This window comes from Trachurus trachurus (assembly GCF_905171665.1).
Source record: "Trachurus trachurus genome assembly, chromosome: 22".
NCBI lineage: Eukaryota > Metazoa > Chordata > Actinopteri > Carangiformes > Carangidae > Trachurus > Trachurus trachurus.
The window spans coordinates 3565614-3587033 of NC_139907.1; the positions used below are offsets into that span (position 1 = coordinate 3565614).

At 43.6% G+C, this 21420-nt stretch overlaps 1 protein-coding gene across 1 annotated transcript in view; it reads right to left on the reverse strand.

Moving 5' to 3' along the window:
- Window positions 1–3587: 3587 nt before the first annotated feature.
- The window catches only part of kcnh5b (potassium voltage-gated channel, subfamily H (eag-related), member 5b), a gene marked incomplete at both ends in the record, with an annotated part of 186153 nt that continues 168320 nt past the window's right edge, over window positions 3588–21420 (reverse strand). Inside the window, 2 exon segments of the mRNA XM_083998777.1 lie at window positions 3588–4454; window positions 4456–4758. Of these exon segments, the coding sequence (XP_083854903.1) occupies window positions 3588–4454; window positions 4456–4758 (1170 nt within the window).

Consider the following 21420-nt stretch of genomic DNA (forward strand, 5'->3'; position numbering starts at 1 on the left):
CGTTTACATGCACAGCTTAATCGAGCTATGCTCCAAATTCGATTTTGGCGTCTAATCGGACTTCTGTCCTCGTCCCAGTTTACATGCAACTGAGAAAATCGAATAACTGACTGGATTGTGTCCTCCTCCTCAACACCAGGTGGCGGTATGCGTCGTTTCAGCGGGTCGACCTATTAGCCAGGCGGCAGACCGGCATTTTCAAACGACAGCGAGATGGCGTATGGCTTTGTTCAAATCAAACATAATGTGCACGTTACTTATTGTACAGATAAGGTGCACGCTGTAGCTTCTGCGACAGCAATAGCTTCTGCGACCGGCTTTCTTGGATGTTTTTGTTCTGGGGTCTAACTGTGCGTTCACATCAAAAGCTTCCAAAGCGTGAAAAACACTTGAGGGTGCACTTCAGACAAGACAGCTTCCAAAACGGCAAATATTTTCAGCCGCTTTGGTCGCTCGTCACGTGACTGACGTCAAAGTTTGATCGCGCTGGTCATTGGGGAGCTGAAGGAAGTCTCTATTCTGACAGGTTGCCACCGAACCTCGTCATAGCTAAATACCCTAAGGTTAACCAAGGCTCAACTTCTCGTCTGGTGATGCTTTGGAAGCTTTGGAAGCGCGGTGACGCGAGTTGACGCTTTGGCCGCTCAGTGTCACCGGGCTCTCATTGAAAATAAATTGACTTCCGGCGTTTTTGGAAGCTAGCGTGGGGGGTGTGGAGCATGCGCACATGTGTTGTCTAGTTAAACTCCAATTAAGGCGTATACATGCCAGAGAAAATCCAATTCCAATCGCATTAATTGGAGTTGGAGAACTCCAATATTAGTCGGACTAACATGTTTCCATGCACTCAGTTGTCCAGTTATAGTCGGATTAAAGGCAATAATTCATTTTTTTCAAGCGTCATGTAAACGTACTGACTGAGACACCAGTTTCCCCAACATGGCCGACTGTGATCCACAGCGTCCTGGTCTGAGTCTGATCTGAGACCCTCCAACCAGCAGGTTCCTGGACCGAGAGCTAATGATGTCCAATATGGCCGCCAGAAGGTGTGTGTGATGTGACCTCTCTGTCACACACTCACACTCAAACACACTCACACACACACATCTGGCTGCTGAGTGATTTTCTGTCACGTCAGCTGGTTTTCTGCTCCTTCACTCCAGGAGGCGTTTTCATGACGGCCGCTGCTGCACATCTGTGTTCGGCCTTATTCTGCCTTATTACATAGGATCATGTGTGTGCAAGTGTATGTGTGTGTGTGTGTGTGTAAGTGTGTGTATTATGGGACGAGTGCAGGAGGAGGAGGGGGGAATGGGGAGTGCAGCGTCTGAGTCTCACAAGACCTGAAAAAGCGACGGATCTGACGTCTTTGTCTTTCGCATCAAGAGACGCCGTCACACTGTGCACGTGCACACATGTATATATGTATGCGCACAACACACACACACACACACACACACACTTGTATATACACATATGTGTGTGTGTGTGTGTGTGCACTCTGGAGCATAAAACTACTCCTTTGCATGCAGATTTATAAAACTGATATCATCATAAAAAGTAGAGTATTCCATTTTTTATTACTCGAGCTCTTTGCGGCGAAGCTGCGGTTCCCGCGGCGCGACGCTCGCTGGTTAAGACTGCCGTGTGTGGAGGAGGAGGAGGAGGAGGAAGAGGAAGAGGAAGAGGAGGTGAGGAGGAAGAGGAGGAGGGGGGAGGGGCTGTGGGATTACATGTCACTGTGCTGAGTGGACTTTTATGTGAACTAAACTCTGCGTTATTTATTTCCCCAGAAGCCTTCTCCACATCCCAAAGTGCATTCTGCCATCCCTGATTCATGCAGAGGAATGGAAACAAATAAAGAAATAAATAAAAATAGAAGAAGCAAACTTCCTTTTTCATTCACCGACATGATAACAAACATCTTCATATTCGGAGTATTCTAGTGGTGATGCATAGACACGAGGAGGATCCTAACAAAATAACTATCAGAGGGTCAGTCATCAAAAATAGAAATCATTATTAGAAGAAGCAAAAAAAAAAACAATATAAAAAAAGATTTACCTCCAACCAGGAAGGGACACTGCTGCTGCTGCTGCTTCTTCACATACATAATCTGTTCTTGGAGGACGAGGAGGTGAAAATCAAACTCAACAACATAAAAAATAAAAAAACAACCTTCATCCTTTCTTTCTCTCTATCCATAAATAATCCATGCACAATCCCTCTGCCAGTAAAACCCCCCTTTTTTTTGTTATTTAATGTTTATAGTGCTACCAGTATGCAAACCCTGAATGTCCACATAGTAAATTATCAATGAAAAATATTCATATGTACAGTGTAGCTCAATAAAATGTCTCTTTAAATTCCATTTGCATGCAGTCAACTGCATAATATACAGGCAATAAGTACGTTCGGTAGTTGTTTCTTTGGCAGGCCAGAATCCAGCTGGACATGCATAGAGAGGTATGTACAATCAAAAAAGACGCGGTCCAGGTTGGTGCAGAGTGACGGCATCATCGACTCCCACGGGACCTGGAGGTAAAAGTCTGTGTGCAAACGTTAAGAGAAGCCAGAGTTTTAGTTTTCATCTCAGAGACCAGTGGTGTGGGGGGGTGTGACGGCGCTGGACGCCCCCCTGTCTGATAAAACCACCTGCACTGCAAAAACTCTAAATCTTTCCAAGAATATTTGTCTTATTTCTTGTCAAAATGTCTCATTTCTAGTCAAAACTAATCTCTTTCCACTTAAAATAAGACTCATCACCTAAAAATTAACTTGTTTTTAGATAATTTTCACTTGTTTCAAACAAATTTTTACTTGAAATAAGTAGAAAAATCTGCCAGTGAAAGCAAGTTTTTGTGCTTGTGTAGCCGATGTCATATCTGGCCCCAGGGCCATTGCTAGGAATTCTGGGCCCCCTGAAAGAATACTAAAGTGGGCCCCTACCCCCTGACTTTTCCACTTTTTTCCTTAGACTACGTATGTATTATCATTTTTTCTTTAGCCTACTTTGTTTTGATGCTAATGCAGCATTACTATGACTATTAGTCAGGGTCTAAGCAGAATAATTCAGTCATACAAAGATTAGTGTTTTTTGTGGGCCCTGCTGGGCGCTGGGCCCCTAGAATTATCAACACCTTTCTCCCCTATACAACGGCCCTGTCTGTCCCTCTGCGTTGTGTTTCTCTCGGTACAGATTGCCCCAGATGGGGTTCGAACCTTGATCTCCTGCACTGTAGGCGACGATACTAACCGTTTCGCGAAGAGGTTAGTAACCACTTGGCGGTCGGGTTAGCACGTCCTTTATGGGTGAGTGAGTGCACATCTGTTACACTACAAAAACTTGCTCCACTAACGGATTTTTCTACTTATTTCAAGTAAAAATCAGCTTGAAAGAAGTAAAAAGTGTCTAAAAACAAGCTACTTTTTATGTGATTTTACGTATAATGAGATTTGTTTTGACTAGAAATGACATTATGACTAGAAATAAGACAAATATTCTTGGTAAGATATTTGAGTTTTTGCAGTGCGATCGCTGCGGCGCCGGGACGCACGCCCCCTCCACACCACTGGGGGAGCTGTCTTCAGAGCCCCTCGTCCTTCTCTGAGTCCGGAGACACGGGTCTGGAGACGGTGAAGATGTCCTGACGTTGGATTATTTTGGTTTTGGGGGGGGTGGGGGCAGCGGGCGGCGGCGCCCCCCCCCCGGCGGACGGCCGCCTCGTGTCCGACAGCAGCTTGAGGATCTCGGCCACCTGGCTCTCCAGCGCGCCCAGCCGCCCCCCCAGGGTCTGGATGTCGTCCCGCAGCTCCAGCCGCGTCTCGTGCAGCGCGGCCTGCAGGGCCTGCTCCGGGATGGGGCAGAAGGGGTGGGGGGGGGACGCGGCCCCCCCCCCGGGGAGGAGGAGGGGGCTGTGGAGCAGCGGCGTGACGGCGGCCGGCGTCCGCGCCTCCCCGGCCCGGTCGATCCGCAGCTCGCTCTTGGTGATGCCGCTGTCGCACGAGTCCGTCTTGCGGAGGGGGTTGTTGCTGGACAGCCCCCCCCCCTCCTCCGCGGCAACGCCCCCGCCCCCCCCCCTCGCCTCCGCACCGCCACCCCCCTCCTGAGAGAGCATCTCCACGGAGACGGCCTTCACGCTGTTGTTCAGCCCCTCCTTCCGCGGCGGCTCCACCGGCGGCGCCATGTTGTTCTTGAGGCGCATCCAGCCGGTGGCGCGGGGGGGGGCCGGACCCCTGCCCCCCCCCACCAGGCCGGGGCTGCTGCTCACCTTCAGCCGGACGCTCTGCTCGCTGGGCTGCAGCTCCAGCACGTCGCGGTTGTTCTGCTTGGCGGCGGCGGCGGTGGCGGCGGGGGGGTCGGCGTAGGTCAGCGAGCTCTGCATGGGCGTGACCTGGGACACGGTGAGCACGCTGCTGCTGGGGGGGGCGCCGTTCTGCAGCGAGCAGTGGGGGGGGGGGCCGCTGCAGGCTGAGCGGCAGCGAGTGCTGCAGGCTGCAGTGGCCCAGCTGCAGGTGCTGCTGCTCCACCTGCAGCTGGTTCTTCTCCAGGTCCAGCTGCAGCGACGAGGAGCCCCCCGCCGCCCCCCCCAGGCCCCCCGGCCCCCCCACCTGGCTGCGCAGCTCCTTCTGCTGCTTGAACTTCTGGAAGAGCTTCCTGACCGGGTGGTCCTGCGGGATGGTGAGCTGCACCTCGTTCTTGGCGCGCTGCCGCTCCTCCTCCTCCTTCTTCACCTCACTGATCTTGCGGAAAATGATCTGCAGGGGAAACAAGGAGGAGAGGGGGGGGGGGTCGGGGGGGGCACATGCTGCTTATCAGAACACTTATCATTTCATATGAATACTATGAATAATAATTCTCTCCCCGCCGGCCGCCACACATTAATCATTGAAGATAAAAAACACCACAATGAGAAAAAAGAGGGGGATTCATTCTTATGGAAATGTGTCAGTCTGACTTAAAGGGATAGTTCAACATTTTGTCAAATTCTCCTCTCACCATAATCCCTATAGTCCAGTGGTTCCCAACCTTTTTTGACTCGTGACCCCATTTTGACATCACAAATTTCTGGCGACCCCGTCAATCAATATGCGCCAGCTCAGATATTTTTATATGCTGCATTTTATTTGAACTCGATTTATATTCGAGAAAGTTAAAGTATAGATACAGTTGTTTAAGATTGGGTGTGGTGTTTTTAATCATAATTTTTTAAAAATAATAGTAACTTGTTAAAAAAAAAAATCAGTAATTTCAGGCGACCCCATTTGAATTCGAGGCGACCCCATGTGGGGTCCCGACCCCAAGGTTGAAGAACACTGCTATAATCATAGCAGTAGGTTCATTACCTTTAATTATAGGTGCATGTTGTTTTGAGATCCGCATTATGTAACATTACGACACATGAAGCAAATATTCTCTCTACTGGAATGTAGTTCTGGCTGAATTTGCCTCAAAAACGTAACGTTGTGTTATTATCTCATTGCGTGGTGAATGTGCAGGTCGCAACTTGTCCACCAGAGCGTTGTGGAGTTGTTGGATTGTGTATTTGATGAGTTCGATGACCTCCATTGTGTTCACTGAGCAGCTCACGTCTCTGCCCCGCCGATCTCAAACCAACATGCACCGATAATTAAAGGTATAATGAACCTACTGCTACTGTATGACTATAGGGATTATGCTGATAGGAGGATTTGACTAAATGTTGAACTATCCTATTTAACCTTTTCACTTGACTAGGCTTTGTTCACATGTCACATTTTCTCTGCAGTGCGCTCGGGGGCTGCAAAGTGTAGCCGGCTCCTGGAGATCCGTGTTAAATTATCCATCAGTGCTCCTCCTACACCTCCCCCCGTGTTATCCCGCCTCTGCCTGGCGCCAGCCGCTCTCCCGGCTCCGCTTACACACTAATTACATTGGGAATGACAGAAATCCCTGGCAGGCAGGCGGCCACACATCCAACCTGCAGATCTGAGCTTTAATTGTCAGGTTTTTAAAACGATAACGCTCCCGATAGAAGTCGAGTCGACCCACGTGATCGTGGTCGATGTCACAGATTTTTACTAAATCAGACAACTGTGGGACAACGACAAGGAGCATGAGCAAGCAAAACTGTAAAATTCGAAGATGCAGGACAACATTCGGTCAATCATCCCTTTCAGTGCTGGGTATAGCCTACACCTATGGAATTCTTTACCACCAGAAATCAAATCCCAAACAGAATTAAAGATATTTAGTGCTAAAGCTAAACATTGGCTTAAGCAGCAGCAGAAATGTGAACATTAACTTCTCTCAAGTCACTGTCAATACATCATTTTACTAATGTTTAATGTATTTAATCTGTGCAATTTCTTAATCTAAATGTTGTAGCTGTGTTTATTTATTCATGATATCTATTCACTGTATTTGTAGGTTGCACTTATTGTAACGGTATTCAGTATCTTTTATCCTTCTTTAGCCTGACCAGGGACAAAGACTGAAAATTAGCCGAAGCTAGACGTCTTGTATGCATCGCATTTTTCATTCTTTGTGGCAATGTTGTACAGTATGTATCGTCAGGGCCGTTGCTAGGAATTCTGGGCCCCCTTAAAGAATACTAAAGTGGGCCCCTCCCCCTAACTTTTCCTTTTTTTTTCTTAGACTACGTATGTATTATCGTTTTTTATTTAGCCTTCTTTGTTTTGATGCTAATGCAGCATTACACTGCAAAAACTCAAGTATCTTAGCAAGAATATTTGTCTTATTTCTAGTCAAAATGTCATTTCTAGTCAAAACAAATCTCATTATACTTAAAATAAGACACATCATATTAAAAGTAGCTTGTTTTTAGACACTTTTCACTTCTTTCAAGCATATTTTCACTTGGAATAAGTAGAAAAAACCTGATAGTGGAGCAATTTTTTCTTCCTTATTACAAGCACAAAAAACTTACTTTCACCGACAGATTTTTCTATATTATATCTAAATTATCTAAAAACAAGTTAATTTTTAGGTAATGAGTCTTATTTTAAGTGGAAAGAGATTAGTTTTGACTAGAAATGAGACATTTGGACAAGAAATAATGTTGAGATGAGATGTTGAGTTTTTACAGTGCACTATGAGTATTAGTCAGGGTCTTACGCAGAATAAATCAGTCATACAAAGATTAGACTACTGGGGTTTTTTATGGGCCCCTACAACGGCCCTGTGTATCGTCCCTGTTAAATAAACATTAAAATAAAATAAAAATCTTTGACTGAGTCGGTCACCTCTACGTCCCTCCCTCCCTCCCTCCCCTTCTTTCTTTCATTCATCCATCTGTACTTCCTGCTCATCCAAAACCCACTGCTGCTGAAGTCCTTCTGAGCTAAACCAAGCAAAAAAACCCCCGCTCTGAGTCAGAAGTGAGACGAAAGTGAAGTGAGGAGGTGGGAGACTGAGACGGAGACGCCCCGTCAATCATCTCAAACCTCCGGCGGCTTCCTGGAGGCATAAACCTGGAAGATTAGCACTTTTTAATTAAATCAGCTCTGACAGCTTCTCTGTGGTTTTGGAGTCGGGAGTAAATGAAAAGTTATCGCCGGTGTTTTCTTTACCCTCCTGAAAGAAAAAAAAAGAACAAAGACGCCACTGTCTCTCTCTCTGTGTGTAACGAAATCAAAATAAGACTCAAGTCGGCGTCGCAGCAGCCGAGGAGCTCGACGATGCCGACGTGACAGGATCAAATATGACGAAGCTCCACCACACGACTTCACTTTCCATTAGCTGCAGCGACGTCGCGTGTCAGATGAGCTCTGAGTGTCTCTGACGTCTGTGATGTGATGCATCCAAACACCTCGCTGAGGAACATGTGGATCTGAACGCAGGATGGATAAATTACCCATGAACACCGGCGGTTATTACTGTACAGCAGGCAGGTTTATTTATTTTCTCTGAGCCGTCATCTGATTCATCTCACATCTTCACATGAGATTTACTTCTCTTTACGTTGTTGTAGTGACACTTGATGAGGCTTTAAAGGGAAAAACGTGGAAGTGTGGAGGTTGTAAACATGAGACAAATCTGGTTTTTAAACGTCTTATTCGACCATTTGCACCTGAAGCTGCTGCTGCTCTGTCTGTTCAGTGACTTCACAGTTCTGGTTCACAATCTGTTCCCTTCCTTCCTTCCTTCCTTCCTTCCTTCCTTCCTTCCTTCCTTCCTTCCTTCCTTCCTTCCTTCCTTCGTCCTTACTTCTTCTTCCTTCCTCTTTTGATCCAATTGACCCTCCATCTTTCTTTCCTTCCTTTTTTCCCTCCTTCTTTCCACAATCATTTCCCCCTCCCTTCCTTCCTTCCTTTTTGACCCAATCTGTTCCCTCCCTCCATCCCTCTATCTTTTCTTCCTTTTTCCCTTCCTTCTTTCCCTTTGTCCTTCCTTCCTTCCTTCTTTCCCTTTCTCCTTCCTTCCCTCCTTTTTTCTCTTTTCCCTTCCTTCCTTCTTTCCCTTTCTCCTTCCTTCTTTCCCTTTGTCCTTCCTTCCTTCCTTCCTTCCTTCCTTCCTTCCTTCTTTTCCTTTCTCCTTCCTTCTTTCACTTTGTCCTTCCTTCCTTCCCTTTACCTTATCGGTACACTGCAAAAACTCAAAATCTTTTCAAGAATATTTGTCTTATTTCTTGTCAAAATGTCTAATTTCTAGTCAAACTAATCTCTTTCCACTTAAAATAAGACTCATCACCTAAAACTTAACTTGTTTTTAGATCATTTTCACTTGTTTCAAACAAAATTTCACTTGAAATAAGTAGAAAAATCTGCCAGTGAAAGGTAAGGAGGAAACAAGTGAAAATGATCTAAAAACAAGTTAATTTTTGCAGTGTAGACTCCATAAGGTCCAATTTATACAGTATGCGACTGCTGACATCAGAATCTGCAGTGGACGGGACCTCAGACCTCAGAGTCTGTACATACAAACTACATCTGTGTGACATCTACTGTCTCAACAACCACCAAAGGTTTCTGCAGTTTCTTCCTCTCACTTCCACAGACACTGTCCCTCTTCCTGGTGTTTCCTGGTTTTGTGTGGATGTGCCGGCTGCTGCAGGACAAACACCTCAACTCAGAAACAGACTGTCCACTAAGAAACAAACTGTCCACTAAGAAACAAACTGTCCACCCAGAAACAAACTGTCCACTAAGAAACAAACTGTCCACCCAGAAACAAGCTGTCCACTCAGAAACAGACTGTCCACTCAGCTCCGTGCTTCATCGAGCCTCCTCTCCACCTTCACTCTGGTAATAAATCACTCCTGTGAACTGGTCAAACTCAGTCCCATCAGATCTGTAAATGTCTTTATTCAGACCGTCAGCAGCACGAAGCCGTGAAGAAACTTCTCTCTGCCTTTAAATTTCCTCAGGTCCATTACAGTAAAGACTTTGGCGGCCGCTCAGCGTTGTTAAAGACTCTGCAGTAAACCGTTTGGCAGCGGTGGCGACGGCGCTGTGAGTCCTTACGGCTCCTCACGCTGAGCGCTTTGACCTGGTGGCTCTGAGTCCAGTGGTCTGAATCATTCCTCACATTCAGCCTCATTTCTGCTGACCCACTTACTCTGCAGCGACGGACAACACACTCCTGTAGGAGCAGGAGGAGGAAGCAGAAGGAAGCAGGAGGAGGAAGCAGGAGGAAGAAGAAGGAGGAGGAAGAAGGAGGAGGAAGCAAGAGGAAGTAGGAGGAGGAAGCAGGAGGAAGAAGGAGGAAGCAGGAGGAAGCAGGAGGAGGAAGCAGGAGGAGGAAGGAGGAACCAAGAGGAAGCAGGAAGGGGGAAGTAGGAACCAAGAGGAAGCAGGAGGAGGAAGGAGGAACCAAGAGGAAGCAGGAGGAAGGAGGAACCAAGAGGAAGCAGGAGGAGGAAGGAGGAACCAAGAGGAAGCAGGAGGAGGAAGCAGAAGGAACCAGGAGGAGGAAGAGGAAGAAGCAGGAGGAGGAAGCAGGAAGAAGCAGGAGGAGGAGGAGGAGGAAGAAGCAGGAGGAGGAGGAGGAAGAAGCAGGAGGAGGAAGCAGGAGGAGGAGGAAGCAGAAGGAAGCAGGAGGATGCGGGAGGAGGAAGCAGGAGGAACCAAGAGGAAACAGGAGGAGGAAGCAGAAGGAGGAAGAAGCAAGAAGAAGCAGGAGGAGGAAGCAGGAGGAACCAGGAGGGGGAAGAAGCAGGAGGAAGCAGGAGGAGGAAGCAAGAAGAAGCAGGAGGAAGCAAAAGGAGGAAGCAGGAGGAAGTAGGAGGAGGAAGCAGAAGGAAGTAGGAGGAGGAAGCAGGAGGAGGAAGGAGGAACCAAGAGGAAGCAGGAGGAGGAAGCAGAAGGAAGTAGGAGGAGGAAGGAGGAACCAGGATGAAGCAGGAGGAGGAAGCAGGAGGAAGCAAAAGGAGGAAGCAGGAGGATGAAGCAGAAGGAAGTAGGAGGAAGTAGGAGGAAGCAGGAGGAGGAAGCAGGAGGAACCAGGAGGAAGCAGGAGGAGGAAGGAGGAAGCAGGAGGAGGAAGCAGGAGGAACCAGGAGGAAGCAGGAGGAGGAAGCAGGAGGAACCAGGAGGAAGCAGGAGGAGGAAGGAGGAAGTAGGAGGAAGCAGGAGGAGGAAGGAGGAGGAAGCAGGAGAAGGAAGGAGGAGGAAGTAGGAGGAACAAGGAGGAAGCAGGAGGAGGAAGCAGGAGAAGGAAGGAGGAGGAACAAGGAGGAAGCAGGAGGAGGAAGCAGAAGGAAGTAGGAGGAGGAAGCAGGAGAAGGAAGGAGGAGGAAGTAGGAGGAACCAAGAGGAAGCAGGAGGAGGAAGGCGGAAGCAGGAGGAACAAGGAGGAGGAAGCAGGAGGAAGCAGGAAGGAGGAAGCAGGGGGAGGAAGCAGAAAGAAGTAGGAGGAGGAAGCAGGAGGAACTAGGAGAAAGCAGGAGGAACAAGGAGGAAGAAGCAGGAGGAAGCAGAAGGAAGTAGGAGGAACTAGGAGGAAGGAGGAAGCAGGAGGAGGAACCAGGAGGAGGAGGAAGGAGGAAGAAGCAGGAGGAGGAAGGAGGAAGCAGGAGGAAGGAGGCCTGAGTGTCGCTGCAGTGAACAGTCTGTGTGTCGAGCTCCTGTGTGGTTACTTACTACAGACGTGAATGTGAACGTCACAAACCCATTTAATGACTCACTGCTTCTGCTTTTAGACGTATAATTGAAAGTCTGAAGTGACGTTTCGGCTCCGGTGATGAATCTTATCCTATCACATAATATATAAAACCTCCTTTTATATAAAACCTCACCTGAATCTGTTATGAAACCAGGTTACATTTGAAGTTATTGAACACTTTAATCACAATGTTGACTCGTCTCCAGCAGAGGGAAAAGTGCGAGGACTTGATTTCTCGCTTTAAGAGGCTTTTAACAGAACCAGCTGACATTTATTCTCCAGTAAAGTGTTAATGACATTTTTCAAAGTGCTCTGGTTTTTCTTTTTAAACTCTGCACTTTTGTCGAATAAATGTGAAGTGAACGAGGATGTTCAGATTCACACAGATCATTTATTTCTCTATTTCTCTTCTCTATGTTCATGTCTGTGTCTCTACAGCTTCTAAATTAGTGATAACCCTTTTCGGTAACACTTTATTTGACGCCTATCTCTATAACTCATTATAACCATACTTATAATGAGTTATAATGCAGTTATAACAATAATCATAACACACTATAAAACATTTTATCTTGACTTATAAGGTCAGGTATTATAATACGTTATAATTGTTAGAAACTCACTGACAATGCCCACATCGATAATGCATCATTAATATAGTTATAATGTGTTATAATTGGCTTATAAAGGTGTATAATATCATTATAAACACTATAAGGTTAAGTATTATAATAGAGTTATAATGCTCTATAATGTGTTATACTTATTGTTATAAAGCCATATGATAATTAATGAGTGTTTATAATGATAGTTATACATGTATATAAGCCAATTATAACACATTATAACTATATTTATAATGCATTATCGTTGTGGTCATTGTCAGCGAGTTACTAACAATTATAACGTATTATAATACCTGACCTTATAAGTCAAGATAAAATGCTTTATAGTGTGTTATGATTATCGTTATAAAGCATTATGATCATTTATGAGTGTTTATAACTATAGTTATACAGTGTTATAACTGCATTATAACTTAACTTTGTGCACTGCAAAAACTCAAAATCTTTCCAAGAATATTTGTCTTATTTCTTGTCAAAATGTCTCATTTCGAGTCAAAACTAATCCCTTTCCACTTAAAATAAGACTCATCACCTAAAAATAACTTGTTTTTAGATCATTTTCACTTGTTTCAAACACATTTTCACTTGAAATAAGTAGAAAAATCTGCCAGTGAAAGCAGGTTTTTTGTACTTGTAATAAGAAAGAAAAACTTGCCCCACTATCAGATTATTTTAAGTGAAAAATATGCTTGAAAGAAGTAAAAAGTGTCTAAAAACAAGCTGCTTTTTAATGTAATGAGTCTTATTTTAGTATAATGTATAATGAGATTTGTTTTGACTAGAAATAAGACAAATATTCTTGGTAAGATATTTGATTTTTTGCAGTGTGGTTATAATGTGTTATAGAGATAGGCGTCAGGTAAAGTGTTACCCAGTTTTCTATAGAAATCTATAGACTGAAAACTGTCCAGCTAAACCTCCGTCGCACACAAAAACAAATGTATAAATAGAAACAGGAGTGATGCAACAGCTCACACACACACACACACACACCTACACCTGAGTCCTCCAGCCTTTGTTTTTTAAACAGCAGCCGCCTCTGGGCTCATCAGGTAACCAGCCGACGTCCCTGCACCAGTGTGTGGGTCACTAGGTTGAATTTAATTGTCCATTAAAATTGTATAATCTTGGCCACCTTTTCTCTGCAGGACGTGCGCTCTGCTGCTTCTGCGCTGAGGTGCTTTATCTAAGAGCTGCCTGACTTCACGGTTCACCCCGCGCTCTCTCCTCAGAGCTTCCTCCTGCTAATAGACAGAGGAGTTAGTGAGCGGAGCAGCAGCCAAACACAAAACTCTCCCAGAGGCGTTAAGACAAAAACACACCTCAGTGATTCGACTGATGAGGCGTTTGTTGGACAAAGTGTGAATCTGGACTCACACTTCAAAAAAACAATGCTGTCTCTGTGTGATTGTGGCTAAATTAACCACAGAGACTGATCCAGGGTCAGTGAGAGAGGTCACAGCTTTGGGAACAAACCTAAATGATCCACAGTGAGTCGTTCAGCTCCAGGTGCAGATGAGTCTGCAGGAAAAACTACCAGCATCCAGACTGTACAGGATACTCTCTATCTATCACATTAGATTTTTTAATAAACGTGTTCTCTACAAGCAAAAAGGATAATAACCTTATCATGGAAAAACATGGATAAACCCGCTATCACCGCATGGTTTAGGGATTTAACTTCTTGTTTAACTCTGTAGAACATTCCTTACTCTTAAGGACAGACAGGAGCAGTGTTGGGAAAGTTCACCTTCATCAACTAAAGTTCAGTTCACAAATTTTAAAATGAACTAGTTCATAATTATTTTTTTCAATACATTGCTGCAAGATCTTACTTAAAAAAAAGTTATTTTATCAGTTTTAACACTGAAACTATGAGTCAGATTTCATCTTCATATCCAATTTTGAATCTTTATCCAACCAACTGTTGTGGCTGGTGTTTAAATCAAATAAACTTTTATTTGCACGGCACTTTTCATACATCGAGTATCACAAAGTGCCTCACAGAGGATAAAAACAAGAAAGAAAAACCATGAAAACCCAAACCTCCCACCCCCACAAATTTACACACAGAGATACACAATACACACTCACATTCGCAATACGCACACATACGGACAAATATTAAGGCCTGTTGGACAGGACAGGAGATATTTCAGAAAGTCTGGGGTCGATTCATCAGTTACATTTTAATTTTACTTTTAATTTATAGGCCGCTAATTACATGATAATTACGCGATGATGTCAAGAAATAACAAGTAATTGTGTAGTAATGTCAAGAAATAGCCTAGAAATAACTGTCAATTACATAGTAATGTCATGTTTTTCATAAAGGCAAAAGATTACACATGCTTTTCATGCTTTGAACTTTTTGGGAAAGGCCAGAATTTTTCTCCGCCAAGTCCTTGTTTGTATATTTGTCTTGTTATTATGAATCCGTATGATATACAACAACCGCCGGTCACTGACCCGACCTGATCCTGTTGCTCTGGTGACGGCGGGCGTCGAGGGAAAACTGGATGTGACAACAGTGTGATGTAACTGACTGTAAGTTAATGACTGAGCAGCTCACAGACTCCTCCAGTCGACCTGCGTCAACATCACAGAAATAAACCCAGAATAAAAAAATACACAGGCGTCCATATGACTAATTCTCTCTCTCCAGTCATGGCTGCCGCCGCCGCTTTCAAAATAAAAGTACCCGTGCTCTTGATGAAGCAGCTCGTGCTCAGTGGAGGAGTAGAAAAATACTGCAGCTACAACAACCAGCAAATTTATTTGATGACTTTTGTTTATGCATGAACCTGTAGGACATTAATAATAAAACAGATAAACAACTATTAATAAAACATGATGTCATCTTATGCTGCATCTGTGTGTTTTATTTGTGTTTGTGTGTGTAGCTGTTTGCATTAATCATCATTACATTATTTACATTTTCTGCTGTTTGCAGACTACAGATTTACTTGTGATGAAATAAGTTTTATATAATAAAACCACCTCTCCCTGTTTCCATGTGTCTGTTTTTAACTCTGCCAGGAAAAAACAAAGTTTATATTTATTTTATTTTATCACTGAAATAATTCAGGAACAAAACGTGTGGACGTCCGAGCTCGAGGATGAATCACAAAACCACTTGTCTCCTCTTTACGTAAAAGTGTTGGACTGATCGGATCAGTGGGAGGAAGCTGCTGCGCCGTCCGACTTGACTCCGTCTCGCTCTGGTTTCTGGTTCCATAATTTGATTTACAGCTAATGAATTAGATTTTATAATTGGATTAACTCATAGTTTACATGCACGTCCTCGACACGACACGACAAGACACAACAGGACACAATAGGACAGGAGAGGAGAGGACAGGACAGAAGAGGAGAGGAGAGGACAGGACAGAAGAGGCCGAGAGCTAATCTGCTCGTCTCTGCTGCGCCACACAACTGAGGAACCAGGTAGAAGAAATTAAAGATATAGTTCACCCAAAATTCAAATTTCATTATCTATCATTATCTCCTCCCCCTCATGTGGACTAAGGGCTGGGAGAAGTTTCAGAGTCCTCCGTGGCTTCTCTGAGTTACAGCGGGGCTCCGTGCAGCACTGCATGTCCATATGACGGTTGCGAACGGAGCTCACTTTTCTTCGTCCATAAAGACACACCAAAAAACATCCAAATACCTCCATGCTGCTCGTCTGTAATGTCCCTCTTGTATTGAAGCCCCAACATGAGAAATTGTTCCAAAAAAAATTAAATAAGTCTATATTTTAAGCTTGTTTGTACCCGCAAGATTTGCACAGACACAGGCAGAGCAGTGAAGGAGCTTCAGCTACAAACAAGCTTAAAATATAGACTTATTTAATTTTTTTCGAAACAATTTCTCTTTTTGGATGAAGAAAAGTGAGCCCCGTTTGCAACCGTCATATGGACATGCAGTGCTGCACGGAGCCCCGCTGTAACTTAGAGAAGCCACGGAGGACTCTGAAACTTCTCCCAGCCCTTAGTCGACATGAGGGGGAGTAGATAATGAGTGAAATTTCAATTTTGGGTGAACTATCCCTTTAACCAGTTGGAAGACAAAGAAAACCAGCGGTTCTGTTCACTGGGAAAATTGGTGAGGAACTGGTCCGATCCAGTTTGAGGGAAAGTTGTTGGACATGAATATGTGCACTTTATAACTTTCTTTTGGTTTTATAATCTTAAGTCTATGATTAAAAGAACTGTATATCTGTGGATGTGAATTCTTGATGAACCTTTACATTTTAAAGGACTGCGGAGAGGAGAGGAACCTGATAGATCACCGTGGCACAGATCCAGTGTGCCGCCCTCTTTTTATTTTACATCTGGAGCCAAATCGACTCATAAATCTGATAAAACGTTTCCACGGAGACGGAAGCGACTCAGAAATGGACTCGTTGTCACCATTTGTAAAAGCAAAGCGATAGCGCTCCTCTGGCTCTGAACGAGCTCAGTCAGTGACTCGGAGCGATGCAGCAGGAGTCATGAGTCAGGAGCAAAGAGTAAGAAAACTCCAGAAATGTTTTACATCGCTTGTAAAAAATGTCTCAACTTTGAGCTTTTTACAGCAGAAATGAGTCGATCATGTGATAAAGTCACGTCTACATCAGCTTCTTCATTACTACACAACTTATAAATCATCATCAGCTCAATATCAAACACTAAGAACCAGTCCCATCTCTCCTCCTTTAAACATGAATGAAACATGATCTCTAGGTCTGGTCTCTCCTCCTCTGTGTCTCTAACCCTCCTCTCCTCCATGTGCATTTGTTTCCAACAACGAAGCCGATGAGAAATCAATCCATGGAGCGGTGGATAAGGTTATTTATCATCTACCATGTTACCTTATTTTTGTACATTTAACCAGTTTGTTTCTATGTTTATTCCTCTCTCAGCCCCAGAAGTCTGATTTAAAGATATGCAGTCTGTGGCTCTGATTTATCTATGAAATAATCTCTTACATGATTACAAATAAAGACAAATTTATCACAGAACAACACAAAAACATGTTGTTTTTGTTTTTAAACCACACCCACTACAGCTCTCTGTCACTATCTATCTGTCACTCAGCAGAGGAGACAACAGGTCCAACACTGGAAACACTCATCAACTCAGAGTCTCCAGTTTTCTCACTAGACACTTCTTTGGAAAAGAAATCCTATGTGATAAATAATTTTCCAGGAAAACTCAAGCTTTTCCAGGCCATTTGACTTTTTTTTCTCACTTTCCATGTGTTTTCCAATACTGGAAAATTGGTCATCCATGTTCCAGGTTGTCCAGGACGCCTGGGAACGCTGCTTATCTGTCATCAACTAGAGATTACGGGTTACGGGGCGCGTTACGTTTGTGTGGCGGTGCCGCAGAGACGAGAGCTGGGACACCGGGTCGGAGGCTCTGATCTTAAGGTTTTAAGGGATGAAAAGCACTTCCCCTTTTGCTCTTTAAAGAATTGGGACACCCTACCTTTACACGAGAACGCGCAAAACCGAGGGCTAGGGCCAAAAGCGTGTAGAAGTGGTAGCAACATCACAAAGCACATGCAAAGAAAAAAGGTAACGCTTTACTTGAATAGGTATTCATAAGATTGACATAACAGCTGTCATAAACATCAATGAATACTTATGACAGCTGTCGTTAAGTGTCATTCGGTAAGTTATGTCACTTTTGATGCAAAGTTGACATTATTTGAGATGTTTTTGTTATGAGAACTTGACATAATTTTTAAAGTTTGTCCATTAGGTCTGCTATGACGGTTTAAATTGTCTTTATGTCAAGTTGTCAGAACAAAAACATCTCAAACAATGTCAACTTTGCATCAAAAGTGACATAACTTACCGAATGACACTTAACGACAGCTGTCATAAGTATTCATTGATGTTTATGACAGCTGTTATGTTAATCTTATGAATACCTACAGTATTCAAGTAAAGTGTTACCAAACAAAAATAATCAAACACTGAACTTAAGTGTGCACAGGTGAATTATAACAAGCTGGGTTCTCATCAGTGCTTCTGTTTTTCCTTAAGTTGCAGCTGTTTGAGCTTTCCGGGCCACCGTACTTCAATAACTTGTGTTAAACTGTGTGAATCTATGGAGGTGAATAACACGACTCTCTTTCTCAGTGTAATTTAACATCATCATTGCGATGCGACAACACACAGACACACACACAGAGTCGTACACACACTTTCCTGTTTCATAGTGAGAATCTTCTTCCTCATAAATGATGCAAGGCGACGGTTGATTGAGGTGTTATTCTACGTAACGGGACGACTTACAGTACGTACTCTCCTTCACACTGCAGCTGTGGAGGCTCCAAAAAAAAACAAAAAATCTATTCTGGTCCCAGACTTCAAAAGACTTCATCTCATTATGAGATAAGTTCAAACACAAAGTGGATCTCGGGCGTTGATACGGCAACGAGAAGACGGAGCTAATGCAACATTATGTTTACGAGCCGCCTGCATGTATGTCAGGCCCGTTTAAATATTCAGGAGTCGAGCAGAAGGAGAGTGTCAGGGTTTATTTAGAGTTTCACACTGAGACGCTGCTGGTTGGGCTGAGTAATGTCTTCATTTTAGTCGGGTCATGATATTCATGACTGGAGGGGAGGAATAAAACTGAAAACATTAGAGCGGAGCGAGAGGGAGGGATGGAGGGAGGGGGAGAGGAGCGACTATTAGATAATATTAAACACAAGTACAGACAGACAGGGTTTTATATTTAGTGAAGCCTGCACATAAAGCTAATATTTAATGTTTAAATATAGAGACGCACGGAGGAGGAGGAGGAGGAGGAGATGATCCTGTTATTAGACATGAGCAGGTAAAGATAGAAGGAAAAACAACAGAGAAGAGAAAAGATGAGAAAATGATACAAAAAAGGAGAAGTAAGGTGATGGAGGGATGATGAGAAAAAGGGGGAAAGAGGACAGAGCTGACAGAGGAGAAACAGTATAGATTATAGTAAAGATCGGCCAGGAATAGAAAAACAGATCATGTTGTAAAAAGAGGAGGAAAGGTAAAAGTGTCCCATGTCAGAGGAGATCCTATTGTCTTTTAAAGGAATATTTACATTGTTATTATCTGTTTGCATGCTCTCAGGTCAGCTCTGTCGAATATGAAGCAGATTAATAAAGTTTCAAAGTCTGACATTTTGGAGCAAGGAGATTGATTAAAAGAAAATAGTAAATTTGATTTTTTTTTTAGGGCTGGTGACAGTAATTTCTCATTTACAGAGTGATAAAAAGAGATATCCAAAATCCCTGACTCTAATATGTCAACAAAATAAAACAAGAATTTTGAAAGCGGCTTTATCCATTGGTCAGATTTCGGTTCTGGAAATATATGCAAATTAGCGCATATTTCATCAGATATTGCCTCATTTACATATTTAAACATAAAATTTGACAAAACTTGTAATGCAAAAAATATTTGTCTTAATGTGAGTGATAAACTTGGGAAGTTTCATGGTGATATCTGTTAGTTAAAGTTTTTACCCTATTCACCTGTAGTGTCTCCCCTTAATTTGCAAACTTTTTCTGCTCACTTTCCTGAAGCTGGAGATGTCGTATATCCATCGTAGGGAGGTGAGACTGGTCTTATTGGAAAGAGGAGAATGTCTAATGTGTTTTGATGTATAATATGTGGTATAAAGTTACAGCATTGCTTTTCTAGCTCATTTTTTTTAATTGTTGCAGTCGCTTATGCTCAAAACACTACAGTAACTTAAATGTTTTTAATTGTTTTACAATCAGACAAAACCTTTGGTGACATCATGAGGCCTTGTGTTGCAGGTGAAGGTGAATTTCTGCCACTTCTAATAAACTCAACATCTGCTGCAAAGCATTGTGGGTCATGATCGCTCCTCCATCAGCTCCACTGTACGGCGGCGGAGCAGGAAATCACTCTCTCTGTTTAACGGCTGATGGTTTGTTGTTTATGCAGAGCTGCTGCTGCCGTCGCCGCCGGCAACGGTCGAGCAGCGCCCTCTCTCTCTCATTCATCACTGTAATTGTGCAACAGGAAGCGGCTGCGTGTGAATGTGACCACGAGGCGTCATGGCGGCGGCAGCGGCAGCGGCGTGCAGGAATGACAGAGGAGCCCATTACTGGAGCAGCGAGTCTGTTTGTGTAGCGGGTCACAGCCAGATGAAGAACCAACAGAGCAGAGCAGAGCTGATCCACTTTAACTCCGACCGGGCTCTCACACACACACACACACACACACACACACACACACACACACACACACACACACACACACACACACACACACACACACACACACACACACACACACACACACACACATCTTTAATCTTCACTCACAACAACAACGACGGGACAAAGTTTAACATCTGAGACTCGACAAAACTTCTCTGAGCCTGAGCTGTGGAGGAGATTCACACACGGTCGAGGCAAAACAGAAACAAAGTCCGAGCTTCATTTGTGTCAAACTTTTGTCAGTTTGTTCGTGTTAACAGCCTGAAAGCTGTAGTTCCTCTCCTGGCCACTAGAGTGAGTCTCCAAAATAAAATAAAATGAAAATATTCAACTTTAGAGTGGAAATTAAAAGGTTTACAGCCTGGTAGCTACAGAAACAGGTTTGGTTATAATTATAATTCTATTATAACTCACTTGTTTACATTTAATTGAGGAGTAAATTGTGGAAAATTGGGGGTGTGGCCTTTTTGAGTGACAGGTAGAAGAGTGCACTTCCATTTCTGGAAAAATCAACATACGATTAATATCAGGAAACAAAAATATAACGATGTCATATTTGTAAATTTTAAGATTTCAAAGCAAACAATTTATAACGTTTAAAAAAAAAGCAGTATAGCTAAACATGTGACGTAGCTACACCAAAACAAACGGGCCATTAGCCGTTAGCCACTGCTAGCCATTGTTAGCAACACTATTTTGAGAACAACAGTCTCTGTGATTTTTTTTTTTTACACATTAAACAGTGAAGGAAAATGTTCCTGACTGACTTTAATGTGAAACAACTACCAGAGAAATAAAAACTAAAGAGTGTTCACTACTGTTAACACGAGTGGCAGCCATCTTGAAGTCTAAAGTCAGGGCTGGTATGATTCGTTCGACTTTCTGTGTTGGAGATCTTTGACTTTCTGTAGCGTTCAAGATTAAAATCCCAACACAGACCTCAGAAACTCAGATTTCTGAGCGCTAAAACGCAGCGTTAGGGGGCGGAGTCAGACACTGCCAAGATGGCGGCGGTTAGCAGCCCACTCTGAGCCTCAGAAACCTGTTGCTTCTAATAATAATGTTGCAGGATCAGACACGAATCACTCATGGTTTGTTTTTTTGTCTTTGACAGGTGTGTTTGCCCCTCGGCTGTTTAGATCAAAGGTGGTCGCTTCGCTGCAGTGCATGCTGGGTGATAACGTACCTCATCATGATGTAGCTGTAATGAAGACCAGGTGCATCTCGTTTTCATCTGACTCATTAACAAAGTATCTGTAGTAGATGTGTTCATTTACCTGACTCTGCAGGGCTCGGGTGTAAAAAAAAATTAAATAAAATAATTAACTGATGTAATGAGCAGCAGGAAGCCAAAGCCAGCGCAGCACACAGAAACACATCCAGACACACACACGCTGCCAACCAGCAGTCCGTCAAACACTGTAAATTATGCAAAGTACTCAAAGTAATAAACCACGA